Source organism: Pseudomyrmex gracilis, unplaced genomic scaffold, assembly GCF_002006095.1.
Source record: "Pseudomyrmex gracilis isolate BER0280 unplaced genomic scaffold, ASM200609v1 scaffold_509, whole genome shotgun sequence".
Taxonomy (NCBI): domain Eukaryota; kingdom Metazoa; phylum Arthropoda; class Insecta; order Hymenoptera; family Formicidae; genus Pseudomyrmex; species Pseudomyrmex gracilis.
This window is the reverse complement of record NW_018021093.1, coordinates 12,192-34,353: the sequence shown is the minus strand read 5'-3', so window position 1 is coordinate 34,353 and position 22,162 is coordinate 12,192. Positions and strand designations below refer to the sequence as shown.

At 35.1% G+C, this 22,162-nt stretch overlaps 5 protein-coding genes across 5 annotated transcripts; 1 reads left to right on the top strand and 4 right to left on the bottom strand.

Annotated features, from left to right (window-relative positions):
• Window positions 1-487: 487 nt before the first annotated feature.
• Window positions 488-2,617, bottom strand: LOC109860925 (dynein intermediate chain 2, axonemal). Its single transcript, XM_020440345.1, has 8 exons — window positions 2,438-2,617; window positions 2,208-2,369; window positions 1,848-2,103; window positions 1,518-1,771; window positions 1,284-1,443; window positions 1,003-1,195; window positions 794-929; window positions 488-735 (listed from the first exon to the last, which is right to left on the bottom strand). The coding sequence occupies exons 1-8, from the start codon at window positions 2,615-2,617 to the stop codon at window positions 553-555; spliced, it is 1,524 nt and encodes a 507-aa protein (XP_020295934.1). The 3' UTR covers window positions 488-552.
• Window positions 2,618-2,686: 69 nt separating this feature from the next.
• On the bottom strand, window positions 2,687-4,082 carry LOC109860931. The gene is made up of 3 exons (XM_020440352.1): window positions 3,621-4,082; window positions 3,264-3,540; window positions 2,687-3,164 (listed from the first exon to the last, which is right to left on the bottom strand). The coding sequence occupies exons 1-3, from the start codon at window positions 3,840-3,842 to the stop codon at window positions 2,908-2,910; spliced, it is 756 nt and encodes a 251-aa protein (XP_020295941.1). The 5' UTR covers window positions 3,843-4,082; the 3' UTR covers window positions 2,687-2,907.
• A 2,130-nt stretch (window positions 4,083-6,212) lies between these two features.
• Window positions 6,213-9,889, bottom strand: LOC109860929 (protein disulfide-isomerase). The gene is made up of 8 exons (XM_020440350.1): window positions 9,520-9,889; window positions 7,866-8,197; window positions 7,546-7,683; window positions 7,230-7,460; window positions 6,771-7,142; window positions 6,558-6,686; window positions 6,387-6,473; window positions 6,213-6,311 (listed from the first exon to the last, which is right to left on the bottom strand). Exons 1-8 carry the CDS (start codon window positions 9,668-9,670, stop codon window positions 6,261-6,263), a joined length of 1,491 nt encoding a protein of 496 aa, XP_020295939.1. The 5' UTR covers window positions 9,671-9,889; the 3' UTR covers window positions 6,213-6,260.
• Window positions 9,890-10,017: 128 nt separating this feature from the next.
• On the top strand, window positions 10,018-14,352 carry LOC109860930 (methyltransferase-like protein 22). Its single transcript, XM_020440351.1, has 6 exons — window positions 10,018-10,496; window positions 10,570-11,544; window positions 11,663-11,794; window positions 12,704-12,889; window positions 12,953-13,120; window positions 13,210-14,352. Exons 2-6 carry the CDS (start codon window positions 11,478-11,480, stop codon window positions 13,506-13,508), a joined length of 852 nt encoding a protein of 283 aa, XP_020295940.1. The 5' UTR covers window positions 10,018-10,496; window positions 10,570-11,477; the 3' UTR covers window positions 13,509-14,352.
• On the bottom strand, window positions 14,351-20,681 carry LOC109860928 (polycomb protein suz12-B). Its single transcript, XM_020440349.1, has 9 exons — window positions 20,456-20,681; window positions 19,052-19,098; window positions 18,299-18,482; window positions 18,098-18,189; window positions 17,822-18,014; window positions 17,353-17,718; window positions 16,950-17,263; window positions 16,589-16,842; window positions 14,351-16,522 (listed from the first exon to the last, which is right to left on the bottom strand). Exons 1-9 carry the CDS (start codon window positions 20,553-20,555, stop codon window positions 15,877-15,879), a joined length of 2,196 nt encoding a protein of 731 aa, XP_020295938.1. The 5' UTR covers window positions 20,556-20,681; the 3' UTR covers window positions 14,351-15,876.
• Window positions 20,682-22,162: the final 1,481 nt, after the last annotated feature.

Below are 22,162 nucleotides of genomic sequence, written 5' to 3'. Positions count from 1 at the left end.
AAAAAAAAAAAAAAAACACACAAGAGTGTCACTTTATAAAAGATCTATCTTTTACCTTTTCTTTGAATGCGCTTTTATGTAATATATAATATAGATATAACTTTAATATTTAATAATAATAAAGAAAAAGAAAAAACTTTTCAATCAAAATTTAATTATCTAATAATTTATAATCAATCAAAACTGAGGAATAAAAAAATTGGAATTTCTGTAACTTTTTATTGATATGATAGTTTTAGACATGTTTTATAATTTATCAGATTGTGCACTCTATTGGTCATTATTGTGTGATGTTATATAACTAAGGAAAATAACTTTGGCCTCTCTTTAACACTCTCGTGCAGATTAGAGTGTGCCTAATAAGAAACCTGTAATTTTAGATGAGCTATCAAGAACGCACATAAAAAATCATCTCTATTTTAGAAAAATTTCAAGACAGATTTATACTTCGACACGGTTGCTCCATCAGAGAAAAAGCGGCTCGTAAAAATTCGAATGCGGATTTTAATCGGATTCGAATCTGAGATCTTTTGATTACCAGGCCGGCACAGATTAACTAAGCAATGAAGGTCGCTCTGTAATACTCACTGCAGTTAACAACATTTTATCGTTTTTCTGATTAACTGTCAAAGCCTCTGAAAATTCAATCAGATAAGTTGAACCTCTTTTATTCGCGACTGCAGCTAATTGTCCTTGTTCATGAGGTCGTAAACACGTTAAACTCTCGTCACACACCTATAAACATTACAAAGTGATTTGACAATTTCCTAAATATGTGCATATAATTGCACACCTTTATACTAAGAACTGGAGAATCTTGTTGGATTAAAAAATCCCACACATCTAAAGTTCCGTCCGTCTTGATGAGATAGTACACAGAATAACGTGTAGCGCTCCACGCGCCACCCGTAAGAAAATCTCGGTGACCACTACAAAAAAGATTGACATCGTGCTTAGCAGGTTTTCTGTATAAACTTCGTGTCGTATTATTCCAGTACTTACGGTGTCCAGGCTATGCAGGATTCTCTGCAGTCTTCCGACCAAATTCTCGAGGTCCAATCGCCAACTGTCAAAAAATTCTTCACAAACATCGGATTTCTTTCCAAACTTATAACTGGCCCGTACTGAGCCTTAAATCTTGTCGCAATTTTCTCACCGGGTGTTTTACCCTTGCGATTGCCCGATATCACGACACCTGAGTAACACATTAAAATTTGTATCTTTTTTTTACATAATTAAATCGATTAATCGATTACGATTTATCAGTTCAGCAGATATGATACCGTTTTCCAAACCGCACATAAAACGCGTTCCTATTGACGATTCAAATTGGAGAGCAGAGATACCGATCGCTTTATCCACGTTCTGATCTTCCGGTCTTGACAGATCTATCACCAACGTCTCCGTAGGAATCTGTAGCTTCCTGGTGTCCCACCACTTTATCTAAAAACAAACAATAAGTACATCAGTGCTAATGATTATTTTATTGTCAATAACCACAGCCGCGTTTTTATTACCTGTCCGTCTTTCGACGCACTGAAGAACTCGGTGCCAGTTTTAGAGTTAATCCACAGAGTCTTGTCGCAAGGATCTCTGTGACTGGACTCGATCGAACTAATGTCCACCGCTTCTAATCCTCTTCTAATGTCCCAGCAAGACACTTGTCCGGTCATTAAACCACCCACTAGGATATTGTTATCTTTAGGACTGTATTCCAACGTTAAGATAGAGCATAATGTTTTCAATGTCATATATGGATTATTTGGATTCTCTGAAGAGAAAATAACTTATTACATGAAACTATTAGGTGAAAAATTATTCAACTTCAATTTTTGTCGTGTGCTTACCCACTTCCCAAATGTACGACGCGTTGTTGCTGCTGGAATTCTTAAAATCGGTATTGCAATAACTAGCTGCAAAGCGATTACCTTGATCCGGTGACCACGACAAGTGAGTGATCTGCCGTTTCACTGTTGAAGGATCGCGATAAACGTTTACTGTGCGCGAGAAAGCTCTCTGTATCAGCGAGATTGCTTCCACATCGGCAAAATAATGTTCATAGATATTGCAAGCGTTGTTCTGCAGTATACAGTGCTCCATCGACTTAGAAATAACATTTCGTGCAAATGTATACATATATATATATATATATATAAAGTTAATTGTGATATAACTGTAACAGTCAAGTCAAGAAGAAAGACAATTACAGGTAATAACTGAAGCATTGTATGAATATACAATTCGTCTTTCTCAATTTTGCGTCTATATCTGACCGTCTGTTCTAAATCTTTCATGTTTATGTCCTTTGGCCAGCCACCCTCATAATGAAACATCTTGTTGTCCTTGTAAGTTGCAGTAGTAGTATTTATCTGTAATTATGTAGACATATTGTTTATTTTTTCTCTTAGTACATCTCTCTCATAAATGTTGCTTATACCTCGTGAACTGCATATGTTTTACTGCATTGTGTTGCGTGTATCACAGGATCCAACCTGACGTAATTGTTCATTAGTGCTGAATTAGAACTGATTTTCATCTCCGTTTTATTGGAATCGGAGAAATTGCATTTCTTCCCAAAATGCATCCTTTTTTTTGTATAAGCATATTCTACATCCATTGTGTATAAGTTAACTGCGTACAATTGCTGAATAAAAACGTGTCTGTGGGATAATTGTACTGAAAAAATTTATTTTATTTGACATTACATTTTTATTTCTTTACACAATAATAAAAAATGACACAATTGTTCGTATTCGGTAATAACATGTAATGTGCAATGTAATAGGAATTTATTATATGTAAGTAATTGTGCGCCCTTGTTCACTTTCACTTGCTACTTCCGCGAAAAGAAGTATCGCTATTACAATGGTTACTATAGCAACAAAGTGTGTATCATGGTTGTAAGATTTAGCTGTCGGTGTTCACTAAAACTGGCACTTTAGGATTTAAACCTTGACAAAGAATAAACATCGTTTTGTATATTCGCGCATATTCCGCACTCGAAGGATAGACGGGTGTAGATTTAACAGCTGGTATTACGTCGCATAAAACAATGCGGATCAAGTTGTCTTGGTACTCTGTCAGTTGTATTTTTTGTATAGCTTCGTACAGCGATAGCAATTGCTTTTTATCACAGTATGTTATGTTGTACGATTTAGAAAAATCTAAAATAGAAAATACAGAATCGAGACAAAATAATATTGCATAAACAAAATTAAATTAAGAATCAGAGTCGATTTATTTATATTATGTAAAAAATTTACTTTTAAAATGTTCCATGCAAGAAGTATTCCAAATACCGTTCGACATCCATCCTCTTGTCAAGGAGAAATTGCAAAAAAATTCTTTAACTACAGGTTTTACAACATCTTCTTTATTATATCGTTTTAAAGCGGATGTTAATTTGACGACGGTGTTTTTCAAACCATTGACTCGTATTGAATCTAAGTAATCGCTAAAAGCCATACTAAATACAGATATCGAATCTGCTGTTGTTTTGAGCAAATGAGAGTCTTGCGACAAATCTTGCGCAGCTATATTCTGCAACAAATACAATGCCGATGACATATAAAATAAAATTTTCTTTTTTCAAAAGTGCGACGCAGTTTTTTGTTACTTACCATCGCTTCAAATTTATTTAGAAAATTATCAATCGATTTTGCAGATTTGCTATCTTCGAACCTCAAGCTATGTGTTTCGGTTTTTAAAAAAGCATGGTAAGTTCTCAATATTTTAACGATTTCATTTGGTACATCAAAATAACAGAGCGCTTTCACTAAATCTATTGATGTGAGATTTTCTTGAACAGAATAATTTTCTCCGTGTACCGAACAATTGAACATATTGCTGTCGAGAGAAGAAGTTAACGCATTCTCGGTAGATGATCGCGTTATATTGTGTATTAAATCGTTCAATGCGGCGGTCGATGCTTCAGGCGATACAAACTTTCTTGACTGAAATAAAAAATAAAATAAACAAAAAACTATCACATATTAAACACTTATGGATATTTTTCTTATAAGTCTTTTTCCACATCAGATATAATAAAATATTTATTTTTTCTGTAATATTATATATTATTATTGTTATTATTATTATTATTATTATTACATACGTTTTGAAGAGTAATATTACTATCGGAATTACCACTATCAGCTTGTAATTTATTTGCTAAACTTAGTTTTTTAATCTTTCGTTTATTCTCCAATATAAAATTCTTTTCTCTTTTTGATTGTACAATTTTTATGGATGACACTTTTGGTTGAAATTTATCAGTTGTACTTTGCTTTATATTGCTGATAGTTTTTGAGGATTGCGTTGCAACAGAAGTCGTTTTGTCACTTTGAGGTACGGTTAATTTCTCACAGTCTTTTACGGAACTTTTCGCGGTATTAACATTTTGCGTTACAACAAACTTGCTTTTCTTGCGATTGTTAACCGTAGAATTAGGCAAATAGATATTCTCAAGTGTATCTTTTCTCTTTGAGATTTTTTTCTTCAACGTTACATTAAGCTTCAATTGTTCTCGCAATTCTTGCGCCAGATTTATCGCTCTGCCTATCTCCGCGGTGACTTCTTCAGTTTTATTTTTCTCCGCAATCTAATAAGAAAATTATAATGGCATAAAATCAAAACAAATGTAGAATTCAATAAAATGTATCATACTTTTTTGCAGGTACAAATGTCATCTGCTCGATTTTCGACGGTGATTTCCACCTGCCATGGTTTTAAAACATATGTCGCTTCATCACAATTCGTTCTTAAGGTTCTTTTCACATTCTCTGTGGTCAACAGAGTGTCGTCTAACAATTCGTACAAATCTGACGAATTCAACGTACGAGTCGTTACTTGCGTATTTCTTTTACAGTCCTATATATAGCAAAAGAAGTATACGTTATATTGCACAAACACAAATGATAGAAAATAGACAAAATATCTTTGTGCCGCTCAAAGTATTAATTTTGCTCAATAATAAAGTACGATTGATAAAATTACTGTTCCGAACAATAAATTATGATTTATATATGGAAGAGGGGAGAGAGAGAATGTGTGTGTGTTATCCGTAAAGTTTAACACAGGGGTATATAATCCGTTATTGTTGCTTATATCAATTTACGCAAACATATTAACATTGCTCGCAAGATGCAAGTTAAATGCATGATAATTCGTGCGCACTTGTGCAGAAAATATTAAAAACTTTTATATTTCTATGTACATACAGTATTATAGAATGTACACTACAGTAGTGATAATAAAATAGACACTTAAACCAGAATAGAATAATCTTTATATATTAAGAATAATATATGTAATAAAGGCTTAATATGTGTGTGTATGTGTGTGTATATATATATATTTATATACATACATACATATATACACGCGCACACGCACACACACACGCACACATATATAATTTATTTTTCGGTTTTTTTGTTTTACAATAATGTGCCTAATTTTCTAATTTCAGTCAATTAAAATCTAACATTGAAATGGCTGCCTATCCTAAATATATAATATCTAAAACCGTCACACTTATGCGCGACAGCTTTAAATGCTGTAAATTGGAAATGTTTGTTTGTAAATCACTAACCCTCCCAGAATGTCTGAAGACTTGCTTCCGCGCCACATCGGCGACAAATCGCGTTAGAATATGACATTGATAAAAGTAAAGGTTTTTATAAAAATAACACATGATTCGAGATATTCTTAGTAGTAACGTAGATACGTACTTGTTGTTTCACAATTTAGAAGGAGAAATATGCGAAACTACATAAACACCGCAGAAGGCATCATGTCGCACGTTGATACGTCAACAATGTACGTGCGACATAAATGGCATATACAATCGCGTAGAATATAGATTCGACGAGTTTTCCATGTATCATTATCGCGCGCAGTTAAAAATGCACAACTTTTCGTGTATTTCTGGTTGTAATCTACTTTTCCGTATCAGGAAACAAAAATAACTAACTCCATTTAATACGGAAGTATACCATTCGAACATATCAGTCGCGTCAATTCTGTGCAAAACATATAAAAACTCGTAAATATAATTTGCACACTGCGACATTCCATAAACCTAAGATCCTAGAGTACAACAAGTATGAGAATGCATCACTGAGTTATCTTTGCATATAAAAGAATTATCTTTGTATGCGTGTGTGTAAAATGGAAAAAATTATGGATGTTAGTTAATTGGATGCAGGAAATAAAAAAGATTGAACAATGATTTTATTCCTTATAATGATTATGTGCGTTTACAACTCGTCCTTCCTTGGCACATCGTCGTCCTCGTCTTCCTCTTGAGCCTATAACAAAAACGAGTAACATATAACATAATGCAACATGAAGAGTACTTTATATCTTTGACAGATGTGACATACCTCATCTGGTGCTTGACCGTACTTTCCACCGCTTTCAATGAATTTGGAAAGACCCTCGAGCGTTCTTTCGCCATTGAACTCTATAGCCTACGAAGCAGATTATCGAAACAAGCACGTTTTGATATGTTGCAAAATATAACAATAAAAATCGTTTAGATGTGAAGTTTGTACCTGGTTCGTTTCTTTCTTGTAGAGAGTGAGTGTGGGGAAGTTGATGATCTTTACATCTTCTAGTTCGTTGGCAGTGGCATCCATTTTCGCGATAACTAGCTTGTCGTTGCTCTTATACTTTTCACCAAGCTAAAGTCAAACGTGTTTATTTGTCATTAAAAAAGTTTTCATTTTATCGATCCTCAATGATATTATATTCCTAAAACAACTTACTTGCTCGTAAATGGGCGCAAGCTGTTGACAATGGCCGCACCAAGGTGCATAGAATTCGACGAGAACATCCTTCTCTTTGTCATAGGCAATTTCGTGGAAATTCGTACTGACGAGAATCTTAACTGGATTTTTGTCCCAATCTTCGGGCAGATCTTGCGTAAGCAGATGTCGCTTCAATTTACCTTCTATGAAAGCATTGACAAATTCCACAATGTTTTCGGTAGTGATCTCTGGATTGTCGGGCTTATATTTGGCCATATCCTGTTCGAGCTTGATAAGCCGCATAGCGGGTACGTCGTCCTTTTTCAAACCGAAGAATTCCAGAATGCGTTCGTGATCGGTCTCGTCGCAGTCGATCGTCACAAACAGAACCTATACACAGATATTTGAAATTATATAAAATATTTATTTTCTTTAAAATAATATATATCCAGAAAAGAAAAATATAGAGTTTCATACCTCACCACGGTATTTCTTCGCGGGTTCTTGAATTCCTTTAAGGTATTTTTCAAAATGACCAGCTTTCTTGCTGAGAAAAACTAACAAGTGGCTCTTGATATCACCGCTAAATATTTTCTGTGCTGTGTCCTGGTTGAATTCGACGACCAAAGGTAATGAATTTACGAAAATAAAATTCTCCACATTCTTAGCGGTAACCTCCTCATCAAAGACAGCTTTACCTTCATCAAACTATATAAAACAAGTAATAATTAATTTGACTAATTAGAATTAAGTCTTCTTTCCAAGTACTAAAACGTATGCTGTACAGACATACTTTCTTAAACAAGACAATCTTTCCATCTTCTACTTCGTATTTACTAAATACTTCATCGGCACTAGTAATACCGAATACGTGATCATCGATCCTGTTGCCAACTTCCAAGAAGACCTTGGCAGCGTCACTACTGACGTCCTAATAAAATTGTTACATATGTTTATAAACAGGGATAAGCTATTATAACAGAGTAATCTCTGTTATTACAACAGATCAGAAAAACATTCTACATTCTATTGTTACTAAATGAAACCAATATGTTATCAATATAATTGTAAAAAGAAAAATACAGACTCAACAAGATCTCAGTTACTTTATACCTTAAAGAAACCAACAATAACGACATCGTGTGCATCAATAAAAGATTTTGCTTCATCGACTGTTGGCAAGTCTTTAGCAGGCGGTCCAGTCTTTTTGTTCAGCCAGGATACAATTTCATCAGCTTGACGACCACCCGTGTAATCGATTGGATTTCCTTTACGATAGAACTTGAGAGTAGGATATCCCCTCACACCGTGTTTCTCAGCAAGTTGGGTTTCGACTGTTGCATCTACTTTGCCTAATTTAATTGGTGACTGAGCTTCTTCCAATTTCTTTGCAGCTTTAGCATATTCCGGCGCTAGAGCTTTGCAATGTCCACACCATGGAGCGTCTGTGAAAAATATAATAAAGTTTACATTCAAATAAATCCAAGTCTATAATTTTGTAATAAATATCTTAATTGAGACTAAAGAAAATATGTAATATGTGATTGAAACTATTTCTGTGAAATTGTTACAATTGTTCCAATTCTGTTGGCATAAAGAAAACATCAAAAAAATCTTATTACAGTTCTATATAGAAAAATCTTATATACAAATTAATCTGTGTTACTGAATTATTAATAGCTACCATATGATTGATCGTAGAAAAGCAATTAGTTATTTAAAATTGATTAAGTCAATCATATCTCCAAATCTCCGTTTCAATAAATAAAACGAGATTACTTGATCGTCACGCTACTGATACATATTACGAATCAATTTTCATTGTTTGATCATTTTATATGTCAATTAAGAGTCATAATTATCGGCGATGTAACGCAACGCGAACGTTGTAGCTATAATCGCCAGCCGGGCGATTTACAAGATGATATAACGGTAAAAGAGTATGTGGAAAAGATTTTTACAGTCGCACTCTTGCACATCTTGTGCACTAGAGCGAAACAAACGCACGGCAAGAAGACAAAATGACTTCGCAAAATTCGAGAAACGCATAAAAATACACGTCTATATTTAAGCAAGATTCTTGATTTACATTGGCCTGCAGAAAAAATCCTCTATCTCCCCCCCCCACCCCTGCCGTCTTCAAGAGACATTTAAAGGACATTGGCGAGATCAGGATCTTGTGTATTGCTGTGATGAAGTTTAAAAAACATTGCATAAATACTAATCGAAGCGGATGTCTTCGTTTTTTTACTTTCTTTTGCTTTTTCTCTTTACGAACAAATGTGCCGAAGATTTCACTCATATAACGTTACATATTTAGATCATCGAAGGAAAAAATAGAAGTGACGGACAAAAGAAGAGATCGCACAGCGATCGACCGGTGCGATTGATTAATCGTCATCGTCGAAATGTCCAGTTGTCGGTTTCTCGTGTTCATCTCCAAAAATGCTAAACTATGATTGATGACGTGTAACGGGAATTCGTGCTAGCATCTGTTTCACGTTGCCGGCAGATAAACGCGCGTCAGCAGAGATATGATACCCACGCAAAAAAAAAAGAATCCATCGAATATTCTTTCCTCTGTTCTCACTTTTAGTTTGTTACTTTCTTTTGCATTTTTTTTTGTGTTTCCTTTTTAAATATTGTATAGAAAAATACAAAGCAAAAGACAAGAAAGTTGACTGACAATATGCATAGAGCGTAGGCTGCTCGGAGTCTCGCGAAGCGAGCAACAGATTAAAATAATTCAGATATGAGAGATACTCACAGAATTCGACGAGCACGTATTCGTTGTCCTGAATGATACTATCGAAGTTATCCTTGGTAATCACCAGGACACCCTCGTCTACCTCGACTTTGGCAAGGCAAGCAATGACGAGGCATAATGCCGTCAAACAGAATCCTGTGGATCTTCTCATGTTTGATCGGAAATCCGGGGAAAGATTTTCTCTCGTACAAGCGGGGAGCGCTCTCTCTCCTTGTCTCTCGTTCCGATGTTGAATCCGGATATATCGGCCTACTTCACTGACGAGACAGATGTCGAATTTAGGAAGACCGGAAAGAACACCGTCCACAAGGAACACGCGCAATAAATGAACACGCGTTGCTGCGTCGGCGGGCGGTTGAGGTTCGCGTCAGTTCGCGTTGGAATCGCGCTTTCGTCGCGAACGCATACGCGTGGCATCGTCCTCATCGTGGGGTTCGCTGATTGGCTGATTCGCCATCGGCCATGCCGGTCATCCGCGATCACGTCAATTGACGCGACGAGGAGGTTACCTACCGTCGTGGATCGCGGCTGAGCGACTAAATTCGCGACTTGATTATCATCGATGATAAAATTATTAGATATAATAAATATGTGTATACAATATATATATATATATATAATATGTATGGCGTAATTAAGATGGAACACGTAGATATGCGAACTAAAGCTGATTTGGTTCCTTTATTGATTTTATTTTTTTAAATATATTTTATTTACAAAAAAATAAGTATACAACAATTTTAAAGTTGATTAATTTGATTGAATGTGAAAAATTGAGTGATAAAATATTACCATCTGGCAAGGGAGTTTTTGTTCCGTCGCAACTTATCGGTTGCGGTAATTGCTTTGTGATCATTGCGGCGTCAAAATGGCGCCACGCACGGTTATACGTACCAAGCCGCGTGTTGGTGATGATGTGAGCCGTGAAAGTTCGTGAGAAAATTCTATAAAGCTCGACTGTCAACTTCTTAGAACTTGTAAGAGTAAAATAGTCGCTGTAAATACAAGAAGTAATACGACCAACAATTCATGCTGATATATGTGTTGTAGTTGCGTGCGTGGTTGGAAACAAACAAATGTCAAAATGTCAAAATGACAAGCACAGTTGACAGAAGTGCTGTGAGAAAAAAGCCTGTTAAATGATTTGCTCTCAAGAAGAAGACGCGTTGATTATTCGCTCGGATCTGAGATCGGAGATGTAAAAATTAAAATGTTTCAATATGTTTAAAAGAATTAATAAGATTCAAATATTCTGAAGTTGCATATATATTTTGTATTCTCTCTCTGTAGTCTATCTAAGGTAAAAATGTGAACTTTTGTATATTACATAATAAAAGTGATTTTTAATATAGTTTGATAATTTCTTCTATAAATAGAAAGAGAATAAGTATACAAAAGAACAGTACATTGTTATAAGGTGAAGTATCTTGAAATCTTGCAAATTTAATAACAAATATAGCAAATGTGTATAAAATAATATAAATGTTCTCTTCTACAAATAATTTCTAAAGTCATAAAACATATCTTGCAACAAATAATAGCACAATCAAAGAATTTATATATGTACAAACATTTATAAATTATCCAATTTTGAAATGTGATAATATAAATTTAGTGTAGTTCATACACAGACAACATGATGGCATAAGATTATGGATTATGTAAGTGTTGTTAAGACATAAATTCCCGAAATAAATGCAGTCGTAACATCAAGTAGCCACTAAGAAACGCTTCATTGTCGTATAATCGTCACGAGGCGGAAGACACGTTTCTCGGATCAATCGTTGATTTTCGTGCGTTAATTTCACGACTGCTCGACTCGATCTCTATAGTTACAATCTACAATTCCAACACAATTTATTATTACGATATAATAAAAAAAAAAAAACAAAATACAACTTTAAAAAATATTCTCTTAATAATATATATGTTGTTTTAAATTATCTTCTAAAACAACGATGCATAAAGTAACGTCAGAAATATATACGGAGAACGATTATATCTCTGAGAAGCTTGACAACGGAAGTAAGTTATGTTTTTGTAAACTTAGTTTAAAATATAATATATTTACTAGTTTAAAATATATAGTTCGTACTACACATTGCTAAATGAGACAATGCACAGCACGATTATGTGATTTTAGATGCAGTGACTAAATTCGTTTTTAAATGCCCGTCTTACATGATTGATTCGAAATCCGCAACTGACACATTAAATTACGATAGCGATGATGATTTGGATGTTGACAGAGATAAAGAGGGAATAATTCTAATAGGTATAAAGGTATATTTTATGTGTCGCTCATCGCTAACGATAGCGCAGTCACATGACTAAATGGTGGTCGTTTTTAAGCAATCATATCATCGCTAGAGATGATTCTCGTTGGATTTTTCCAACTACAAGCGATACTTTTGCACCAAAATGGCTGGCTGAAATACTAATATAACATGTGTTATACTAACTTAAATTTATATATTTGTTTATATCTTTTAACTTCTTATTGTAACGTATGATTTCTCACTGGTAGATATAGGTTCTGGACCTAATAATTCTTTGTCAATTTTGTCTCAACTTTTCAAAATTGCATTAAATTCATACAAAAATAAATGTTTTAAAATATTTATTTGTTATACAATAGTAGGCAAGATTGCATTATAAAATCCAAAATGCATTCTCTCCTCATTTTGAATAATAGATTAATCTAAAACCGTTTTTTTTTACAATAACTTTTTTTTTTAAATAAGAAATCATTGCAGCTACAGCTGCTATTTGTCGTTTTTTTTTTCAATATTTTTGATAAATTTCAGCACATCGTCTCATCTTATATTTGTTTTTGTTTCCATTAACATTTTGTTGCAATCAACCAACAATTGAACATTTATGTTCGATTAACATTTTTATATTTTGGAATAAATGATATAGTTTGATCATTATTATATTACTACAAATCGTCAAAATCGCGTCGGTCATCACTAGCGACAATTCACACTAAAGCGACTAAACTGAAATTTACAAATGTTAAATAATAGAGAATTATCTCGGGCTCTTTTATCAAAAAAACTGAAATTGTTAGCAATGAGCGACGCATGAAAAAATACCCTGAAGTGTTAAATATTATGTCATTTATTGTTATAAAAAAAAGAACAACAACAACAAAAGTTACGCAGAAAAAAATTGTTTGTAGAGCATAGCGTATCAACGGAACTCAACTTGGTCGGTTTGCAAGTGTGGAGAGGCGCGTTTTTATTAGCCGACTATGTTCTATCGTATCCAGATTTGTTCAAAGATCAAACAGTTCTAGAGTTGGGATCTGGAGTCGGTCTGACCAGTATTGTGGCGAGTTATTTGGCCAAAGAAGTCATTTGCACAGGTAAATATAAGTGTTCCACAGGTGTGTGAAAATGTCAAGTTTTTATTTATTCGCTTATTTCAGATATTAACGCAGGCGGTATATTGAATTTAATTGAACAGAATTTTATAAGAAATTATGTGTATGTCAGATCCGCTTATTGTATCGAGGAAGTGAATTTTTTGAACTTAGAATGGTCAAAACAATTGGAGAAGAGATTACAAAGCGCAAATATTATATTGGCTGCAGATGGTATAAATGTTTTTTGATTCTCCGTTTTTTGTTAACATGTATAAAAGACGGAGAAAACTAACAATACTGTTCTTTTTTCCGATCCGTAGTGATTTACGATGACAAAATTACGGATGGATTCGTTCGCACGTTGTCGAAACTTTTGTACACGAAAAAAAAGAAGACGGTTTATGTTGCTCTAGAGAAAAGATACGTCTTCAGTATTGCCGATTTGGACACTACCGCTCCAATGTACGAGGAATTTTTACGTTGCATCAAAAAATATAAGATGAATTGGTCCATGGAGTATGTGAATATAGATTTTTCACGTTACTTTAAGTATGATCGCGTCAAACATTTGGTTTTAATAAAGATACAAAACAATAGGAAGTCCGTTGCGTACATGTAGCAAATAGTTTACGCTCATAATAAAGTATTAAGTCGATAATACATACGATATATATAATTTAATATTATATGAAATATTTACGTCAGTATTATAAATAGAAAGGCAGGGATTATTCTAAAGCTAAATAGTATATATAGAAATTGTTAAAAATCTTGGATTATCACTGTAATGTTACAATTTGTTTTATATAACAAATTAAAGAGTGATAATCTAAGAATTAATAAAAGAGAAAAAATGAAGATATACCTATTGTGATAAAATGACAACTACGTAATATATACATCTCATGTCCACATATTTATTCCATTTACTTTTCTATTTACAACCTACCATAGATAATGCTATTGGACAGTGAATTAGAAGTCGCTCGAAGAGAACGATAAATTCCGTTTTGAACTTAAATACTTGACATGGCCGATGGGTGTCTCTAGGACTACAAAATTTCATTAGACTACTTATAATATAAAGAAGACAGTATGTATAAAGGAATGTAAGCTCTTCTTCGAACGACTACGGCAGTAGAAGTTTTGTGTATATGTTACACACAAATTTATAACAAGTCTAATGTTATACTAGAGGTCTGAACCGCCAGGAATACGCGCGCGAAAAAACGACGATCGGCAAAGAACAAGTCGAGTTTACATAACAATTGTACCGAGATGACAAACTTGTACAATTCCGCAAATAACGATTATTTTCTAACTAAACCGTCGACCGTCGTTCTATGGGTTCACAGACCTGTGCTTAGTTTGGTAAAAGGCACTTTCACTCTACCGATTCCGCCTCTTCTCTCTTTCTTTCTTTCTTTCTTTCTCTCTCTCTCTCTCTCTCTCTCTCTCTTTCTTTCTTTCTCTCTCTCTCTCTCTCTCTCTCTCTCTTTCTTTCTTGATGTAGAAAATGTAAAGTATATAATTTACAGCCTCACAAAGATTTGTGTTTAGACTTATATATAGTTTATATACATATATATGTTTATATATATATATGTATATATATATGTGTGTGTTTGTGTATGTGTGTGTGTATATATGTGTATATATATATATATAAATCTATATATATATACTGCAAAATCTCAGATTGCGAACGGTTACACCGTACTATTTTTTCACGATATACAGCGTTAACTTCTTCCAAAAACAAATTTAGCTATAATCACGATTAATCGTATTTAACATATGTCACGCTGTATAAAAGAATAATCTAATCGGGTCTAGAAAGACATTTTATAATCTCTCGAGTTATCTTGCAAGCAGCATGTGCAACTAAGAAATGTTATTTTATGCTGTACTCGCGTTATAGTCTCTTCCAGAAATATTTACACAAGCAAAATCCTTCATTTTGCTTCTTTTTGTTACAATTACATACATATGTAATAGCTACAAAACAATTTGCGTTATTTCTGGAATAACAAACTGGAATCGCATGAGTTTTGCAAAACAATTGCGGACATAGCGGTGTATATGGAAAATGTAAAATATGACGTATTATATAACATATACGTAAATAAAAGATTTAAAAAAAAGTGAAATAATAAAACATTACTGACTAGACAAAAAAAATACAAAGAAGAAGTAAGTTCGATAAAAATCACATATCCGCGAGAAGTATCAAGATATATACCTTTTATCGATATAGTTTATAATTTATGATTACCGATAGACAGGCAATTAAAATAAGTAATTGTTTACGAATATTTTTGTCATTTTAATATTCTTGATTTACCTCAGTAATTATTCACGTAAGTTTTAAAACATAAATCTCGAAAATCGATATAACAGCAGCTAAAACAATAGAACAATTATTATTCGTTTTATTTGATAAATTTTAATTGTATCTTAAATTTATAATTACTGCAACAAATACTGTACAAAAAAGAAGAAAATACACATTTCGAATTAAAAACGCGCGAAATCGGTCTCACTGCTACCGATGAGCGGTAGCTTTTGACAAACTATATCCGTTCGAGGACGGTTTATGATGGCGGCGATGGCAATGCCGCATCGCTGGTTGTCGCATCCAAAACCAATTTTCGCCGATTATACTTAATGATAGTAGCTCTCTCGCAACTCACATCAACTTCTAGCAGCAAAATCATGTTACTTTTCCGCATCAACTGCGCTATAGAGTTTGTACTTTTGCGCCTGGCCGGTAGATCGTTCGATTGCTTTCTCGAAAGCACGCTCTATTCCGATTGAACACACGTTGCTGGTTACAGAATTGTTTTGCAGCACGATGCTCCTCATCACAAAGCAGATCGCACCGCCAAGGAACGACAAAAGGGCCAACGAAATTCTTAACGATAACGGTCATCGAACTAACGTGACAGTCTTGACAAATGGGCGATGACGCACGCTATCGTACTAATTTACGTACTGACGTTGTGCACATTGTTGTGCATCGTGCTCTTAATGTTCTGTGTGCTGGGCGAGGCCAGCGGCAAAGAAACGTTCGTTGTAGTCTTTCGTCTAGCATTCGAACTCGAGGAGGCATCATTGAGCTTCGCGCCACTCGCCATACTACCAGCTTTGAACGCGTCCTGCTGCACAAATTGCATCTGAGCGCCCGTGGCCTTCCAGTGTTCCACTTGGGCTTCGTGTGACTTTTGCAGCACTTTGCGCACATCCCCGTCCTCGCCGCCCTCTTTCATGATCTCTTGCAACTTCTGTATAGTCTGATATAATATCACCGGACTAATCAGACCAAAGTCGAATAGACTGCACATATGCAGCACGAAGTTGCGATACAGATTCTTCATGAGCAATTCCTTTCCCTTACTTTCTAAGAACATTTGGCAAGCTAGTGGTATCTGGCAGTCTCCTACATAACCGTGTTTCATCACGTGCAGGTTCCACATTTTCATGAGCTCTTTCTCGCCCTCATTCACGTCCGTAAAATCGTCGATCATCATCATCGTTTTCGTTTGAAGCCATTTGGGATCGTTTTCACCTTCGGAATCGATATCCATCTCTTTGGGGTATATAGGTAGACAAGTAACGGTGTGATGATATAACCTAGAACATTTTTTTTATAATAGTCGCGGATTGTTTGTATAAAGTGACGTTTATTTTAAAATTTACCTGTTGTGCCCAGTGATATAAGGTCTCTGACTTTCGAATTCATTTTCATCGAATTCTAAGAACTCAGACAGGCTCGGTTTCGTTCTCTTCGGACGGCATACAAGGATATTCGTCACACTCGTGCGTCTAGTTGGTCCTGTCCTTGGAAAAGGTACACTAGATGGTTGCGAAATTAACTCGTGAGGACTACCTGCATACGAACCATCATAGCATTCATTTATTGCTACGTCTATTCGGGCACCTTGTGGAATTGGCTAGAAAATAGAAGCGTAAGGAGCCAAGAGATCGAAGAAAATAGGACACCGTAAATACAAATTATATTACTTACTACATCTGAATAAGTTGTGTAAATAGTGCTTACCACATATGTAAATGTAAATCGCGAGTGACATAACTTCAAATGCTTCAGAAGCGAGTACAGTTTGCCGCAACTCAATAAGCACCAAGGGCAGTGTAAATCTTCGCAGGCCTCCGTTTGCTGCCGGCTATTATTATTATATAAAAATTGATACACTATCTGCTGACCTTTGTTAGAGTTAGCATCCACTTTCTCGTTTGGTGCGCTTATTCTTGATGAGGTTGTTAACGGACTAGGCGTTGGCAGTGTCGCGTTGTTATTATTATTGTTCGTGCTATTATTATTGTGATTTACAGAAGAGGAACGCTCGACACCAACTGCAAAGATGAAATCACAATACGTTTATCGCAACGTTTTTGTGTGATGCGTGTTAAAGAGTGGCGATGCAATAACTACGAGAACTGACCGTTGGCCGATCGATTCTCTTTATTGTCGCCGCTCGGTATAGGAGGTATCGGCATCGGCCTGTCCACTAAACCGTTGCTTGGCTCCGTCGTCCAACTAAGTCGAAATTTTAACTTCGGCCCTTGCATGAACGTCTCGAAAGGTTCGCGGCATCCATTGATATCAGGCACAGTTTCCCAAGAGCTGTGCTTCTTGGGGCTAGATCTGATACTGGTCTGTACCTCTTGTAAACTTAACTCATATTCGCCATCCGTTAACTGGCACCGATTGTGTTTGTCGTAGACAACGAGTTCTGAACCGTACTGTTTCACTTCTTCGCTGGACTTGATGGAACCAGTGGATGACTTACGTCGTTTCTGAGCTGGCTCTGTAACAATATATACTTGAAAGACTTTTTGCAAAGCAAGCTTCACACTGAGAGAAAGAAAAAAAGAGAGAAAGAATGTTTTTACATTAACGCGCATACGTACCTTCTAAATCACAGTTAGTTATAAGGCAACTGTTGTTAGACATGCAGTAAACCTTGAGCAAAAGTATGTAAGTCTTTGCTATATGACCATTGTTCAAGCTGAAAGATTCATTTGGTATAGAAATCGTAGGTGCCATCGACGGAGGTTGATTCTCGGATGGATTGATTGGAACTTCGCTCGTACCAATTGAAACCTAATCGAACATCACTGTTTTACTCAACAATTGAGTTTTATGACATTAACAACTACTTTAACTCCAATAAATAACACACTTACTTGCATAATAGGCGAACTGACGTCTTTTCTTTTTTTGTGACAAATTTTCAACAATAACGTTTCCACTTTGACGGGATCTTGTGATACCTCAACTACAATTGCACATCACAAATCTTAAGAACCATATTATTATTATATAAAATGTCAGTATTACCGGAACCTGTCAAATTTGCACTAAAAACAGTGCCATGATAAATATACCTCTTTTATCATAAAATCCTAAAAACGTAAGAGTTATGTATCCGCGAACGCTGACGGTCTGTTCTTGTTTCTGTTTTGCTACTAGTTTGTCCAACATTGTGTCGATTTTAAATGCACGCCGTGATTTGTGACTTCTGGACATACGATGCTGCATATACGTTAAGTTTCTGTACAGAAATATTGGCTAAAAAAAGACATTAAATTTTAATATTAGTTTTTTCTCTCAACTGAAATTTGATTCATAATAATTAAATACTATAAGTGTTCAAAATATTGTATTGTACTTTGAAAAAGTTTCATACCTACCCATGCTACACAGAAGGAATTTATATGAAGAATTATTATAAGAAAAAAATGTATCAAGATAAAATATTTTAGAATTAATTAAAGAGATATAACTTACCTGACAAAATAAATATATAATAAATTTCAAATGCTTACAGCATAATGATTATTTATTTGTATATATTATATTTCGTTGAAAATTATTATTAACACTGTACATATTCAAAAGGTTTTTTAATTTATACAAACATGTGTTGAGGAGTGACCTCCGATTTGATATGATCAATTCAAATCAAAAGTTGAAACAGCTAAATGTTTTTTTTTATTTTTTTAGTTTTTAATTTGTTTGCACACTTAAATGGAAATATTAACATTTTAATACTTTGATAATTAATACTTTGAGAGCAACACAAAAAACCATCATAAGCAAACCAATTGAAAGAATAAAATTAATTATTGTTTACTCACTGAAAGTGTATTTCTTGTGCGAAGGAACCGGTAAATTTGTGTTGGTTCTGAAAACATACAAGAATTAAAGTTTTATATATATATATATATACACACACACACACACACACAGATTTTAAAATATTATGACTTTTATAAATATTAAAATATATGATGGTATGAAAAGAAACTTGTTATTGATTACACTGTATTGATTGTACTTGTTGTTAATTACATTAACTGTGTATATTGCTACAGAAAATAATTTAACATATGTTTAACATATAGTTAACAAAAATAATACAAGTTGTATAATAATTTATTGTTATAAAAATATAGAAATATTTTGTGTACATTTGTTTCATATTAATTTCACAGATATTAAATAAGTTTTTTTATATTTTGAAAATATGTTCTATTCGTATCAGATTCATTTCTTAGTTTCAGATACAATTCCTAGATGGCTTCAATGACGAACATATTCCCGAATATAAAAACTGCCTTAAAAGCTTTAAAGGACAGCATGAACTAGTGAACGCTGATCCTTCGCGGTTTTAAACTGGGATATGATGAATGGGTTTATCTCAAATTTCTATTTGAGACACCTGCACCCTGCATTGTTACGACATTTGCAGGTAAAACCTCTCTGATCCCATAATTTTTTTAATTTACTTAAGAAAATAACATTAACATATGAGCACTTGTAAAATAAACAAAATTTATCTACGAAATTTGTTTTCAGAAACAAAAATAAATATGTTTACATGTTAATTTTTATCTATCACAAAGATATTATATAAAAACATAATATGAAAACAATTTCATTAGCAAACATATTTCTTTATCCGCATTCATCAAACTCTTTATTCTTCCATGATAATAACAATACTATAATATTGTATTTATTATTTACTAATAATATTGTAAAATTAATTACAATGAAATATTTGTCAGAGCTTCAACTTGTACAAGTCTCGCATAAGACATTTGTTCAAATTTAACGTATTAAAGTACTTATATATTGTTAGTTTCCGTGTGGATTTTTTGCGAAAAAAACCATCTCACACAAATGAAAAATTATATATGTTGATTGATCTGTAGCGAGGTGCGAACGTATCGCGGAGAGAAAACGATGACAGGTGGCCGCGCGTTTCGGAGCCGTGGAGGGCGCGGAAAGCGAAGCGACGCGCGCCACGGCGGGTATCCAAGCTGATTTGTGACAAATAAGGGTTAGGTACAATCGCGACTAGTAAAAGATAATCGTGAACGATATCGCACGAGCATTGCATGTCTTTCACGAGGACAAGATTCGTCGCAGGAAAGTCAGAGTACATTTATTATGTAGTTTTATTGCAACGGACGACGGTGCCTCGCCGACAGGTGAGCAAAGGAAAGGGCAGAAAGAGTCAAAAAAACGTTGCTTACTTTCGAAGGCCTGTAGAAACAGTTCATGCTCGGCTTGGAACTGGTCCATTCGAGGTCCTTTCTGACTGTCCAGATCCTTCTCCCGCTTCTTTGGCGGCATTTTCGCGCGGTCCACCTAGCACGTCAATCTTTCCCACGGAAACTCCAACTTCTCGGTCGCGCGAAAATCTGGCGACGAACGACAACACACACGCCCCGCGCGAAAACTGCGGCGCTCATCAGCACTTTGCGGTCCACAGCGACTGGCGCGCCTCCTCGCAGTGCGTCGTGTATTGTCAACTGGTGCATCGTCTCGAACTACGTAACAGCAAGATTAACCGGATAACGAACCGAATGTTGACTCTAAAGGCCATCGCGCATGAATCTCCGTAACCATAAGCATAAGACATAAGCATAAGCTCGAAAACCAATCAAAAAGTAGCTTTAGATCAGAATACTGCAGTAAGTGTAGAAATAGCTATAAACTTAAACATAAGATAAGTTTCAGCCGGTTGAAATTTTTTCGTACGGAAAAATCTGCATATACGAGTTGCTACGAAAAGTTGTGTCATCTCAATTCTACTTGATCTCTGGTCAAGTAGAATGCAAAATTAATATATATTTGCATATCTCATTACAATCTCCATACAATGGGAGCTTTCCAGCCACGTACACAGCCGACACTGTGTCTATTAGTGTGAGAAAGAGCATATCAGTGTGTCTCACTCACACTAGTGGACACTGTGTTGCACAGTGTCGCCTGTGTACGTAGCTGAAAAGCTCTTAATGGCTGCTTTCTTTTTAGAAGCATAGACGTATAATATATAGACTGCGCGTTTGGCTGAAAAGGTCTTCAACGTTGAGAGAGACAACATACTTTGAATAGTAACTCTTTCTCTGTCTATCAATGTCTGTGGTAGGATCAGGGCCTACTGTTTTATATCACCTAATCTGCCATCACCCCTTAATCTCTTTCACTCCTCTTTACCCCCACTATTTTTCTATCCCCACTTTTCCACTACTATTCTATCAATCAGCGGAGACTTCTTTTTCCCCCACTACTTTGCTAGACAAAGATAAGGCTACTATTCAACACCAGTTGTCTCTCTCAACGTTGAAGACATCGAGTGCGTTCAGACAACTCAACAGTTGCACAACGGTTGAGAGATAATTACTTCTGATTGGATCATACTTTTGTGGACCCGCTGTAGATTTTGAAGAATAGTCCTATCATAAGTGATGATCTCTCAACCGTTGAGTTGTCTGAACGCACCCATTTTCTTAACATGGCAAAGGTCATAGACGTATAATATATAGACTGTGCGTTCCCTACATATATGTAATACTCCTATATTGCTAGTACGGTGCCGACCTGAAGCTCACCGTTACGGTGCAGACAATATAGTAGCCTCTCTCTCCAGCTGCTTTGTGCGCATGCGGCGCATAATGACGCTCGACCATCTATGCCCATATTTGGACTTCGTGCGTCTCCCTTTCTCGGGCCTCGTGCCTCTCATTGCGAAGATACGCGACTAGCAATATAGGAGTATTACATATATGGTTCCCTACCTTTGCTATGTTAAGAAAATGTCTTCAACGTTGAGAGAGACAGCTGGTGTTGAACAGTAGCCTCATCTTTGTCTAGCAAAGTAGTGGGGGAAAAAGAAGTCTTCGCTGATTGATAGAATAGTAGTGGAAAAGTGGGGATAGAAAAATAGTGGGGGTGAA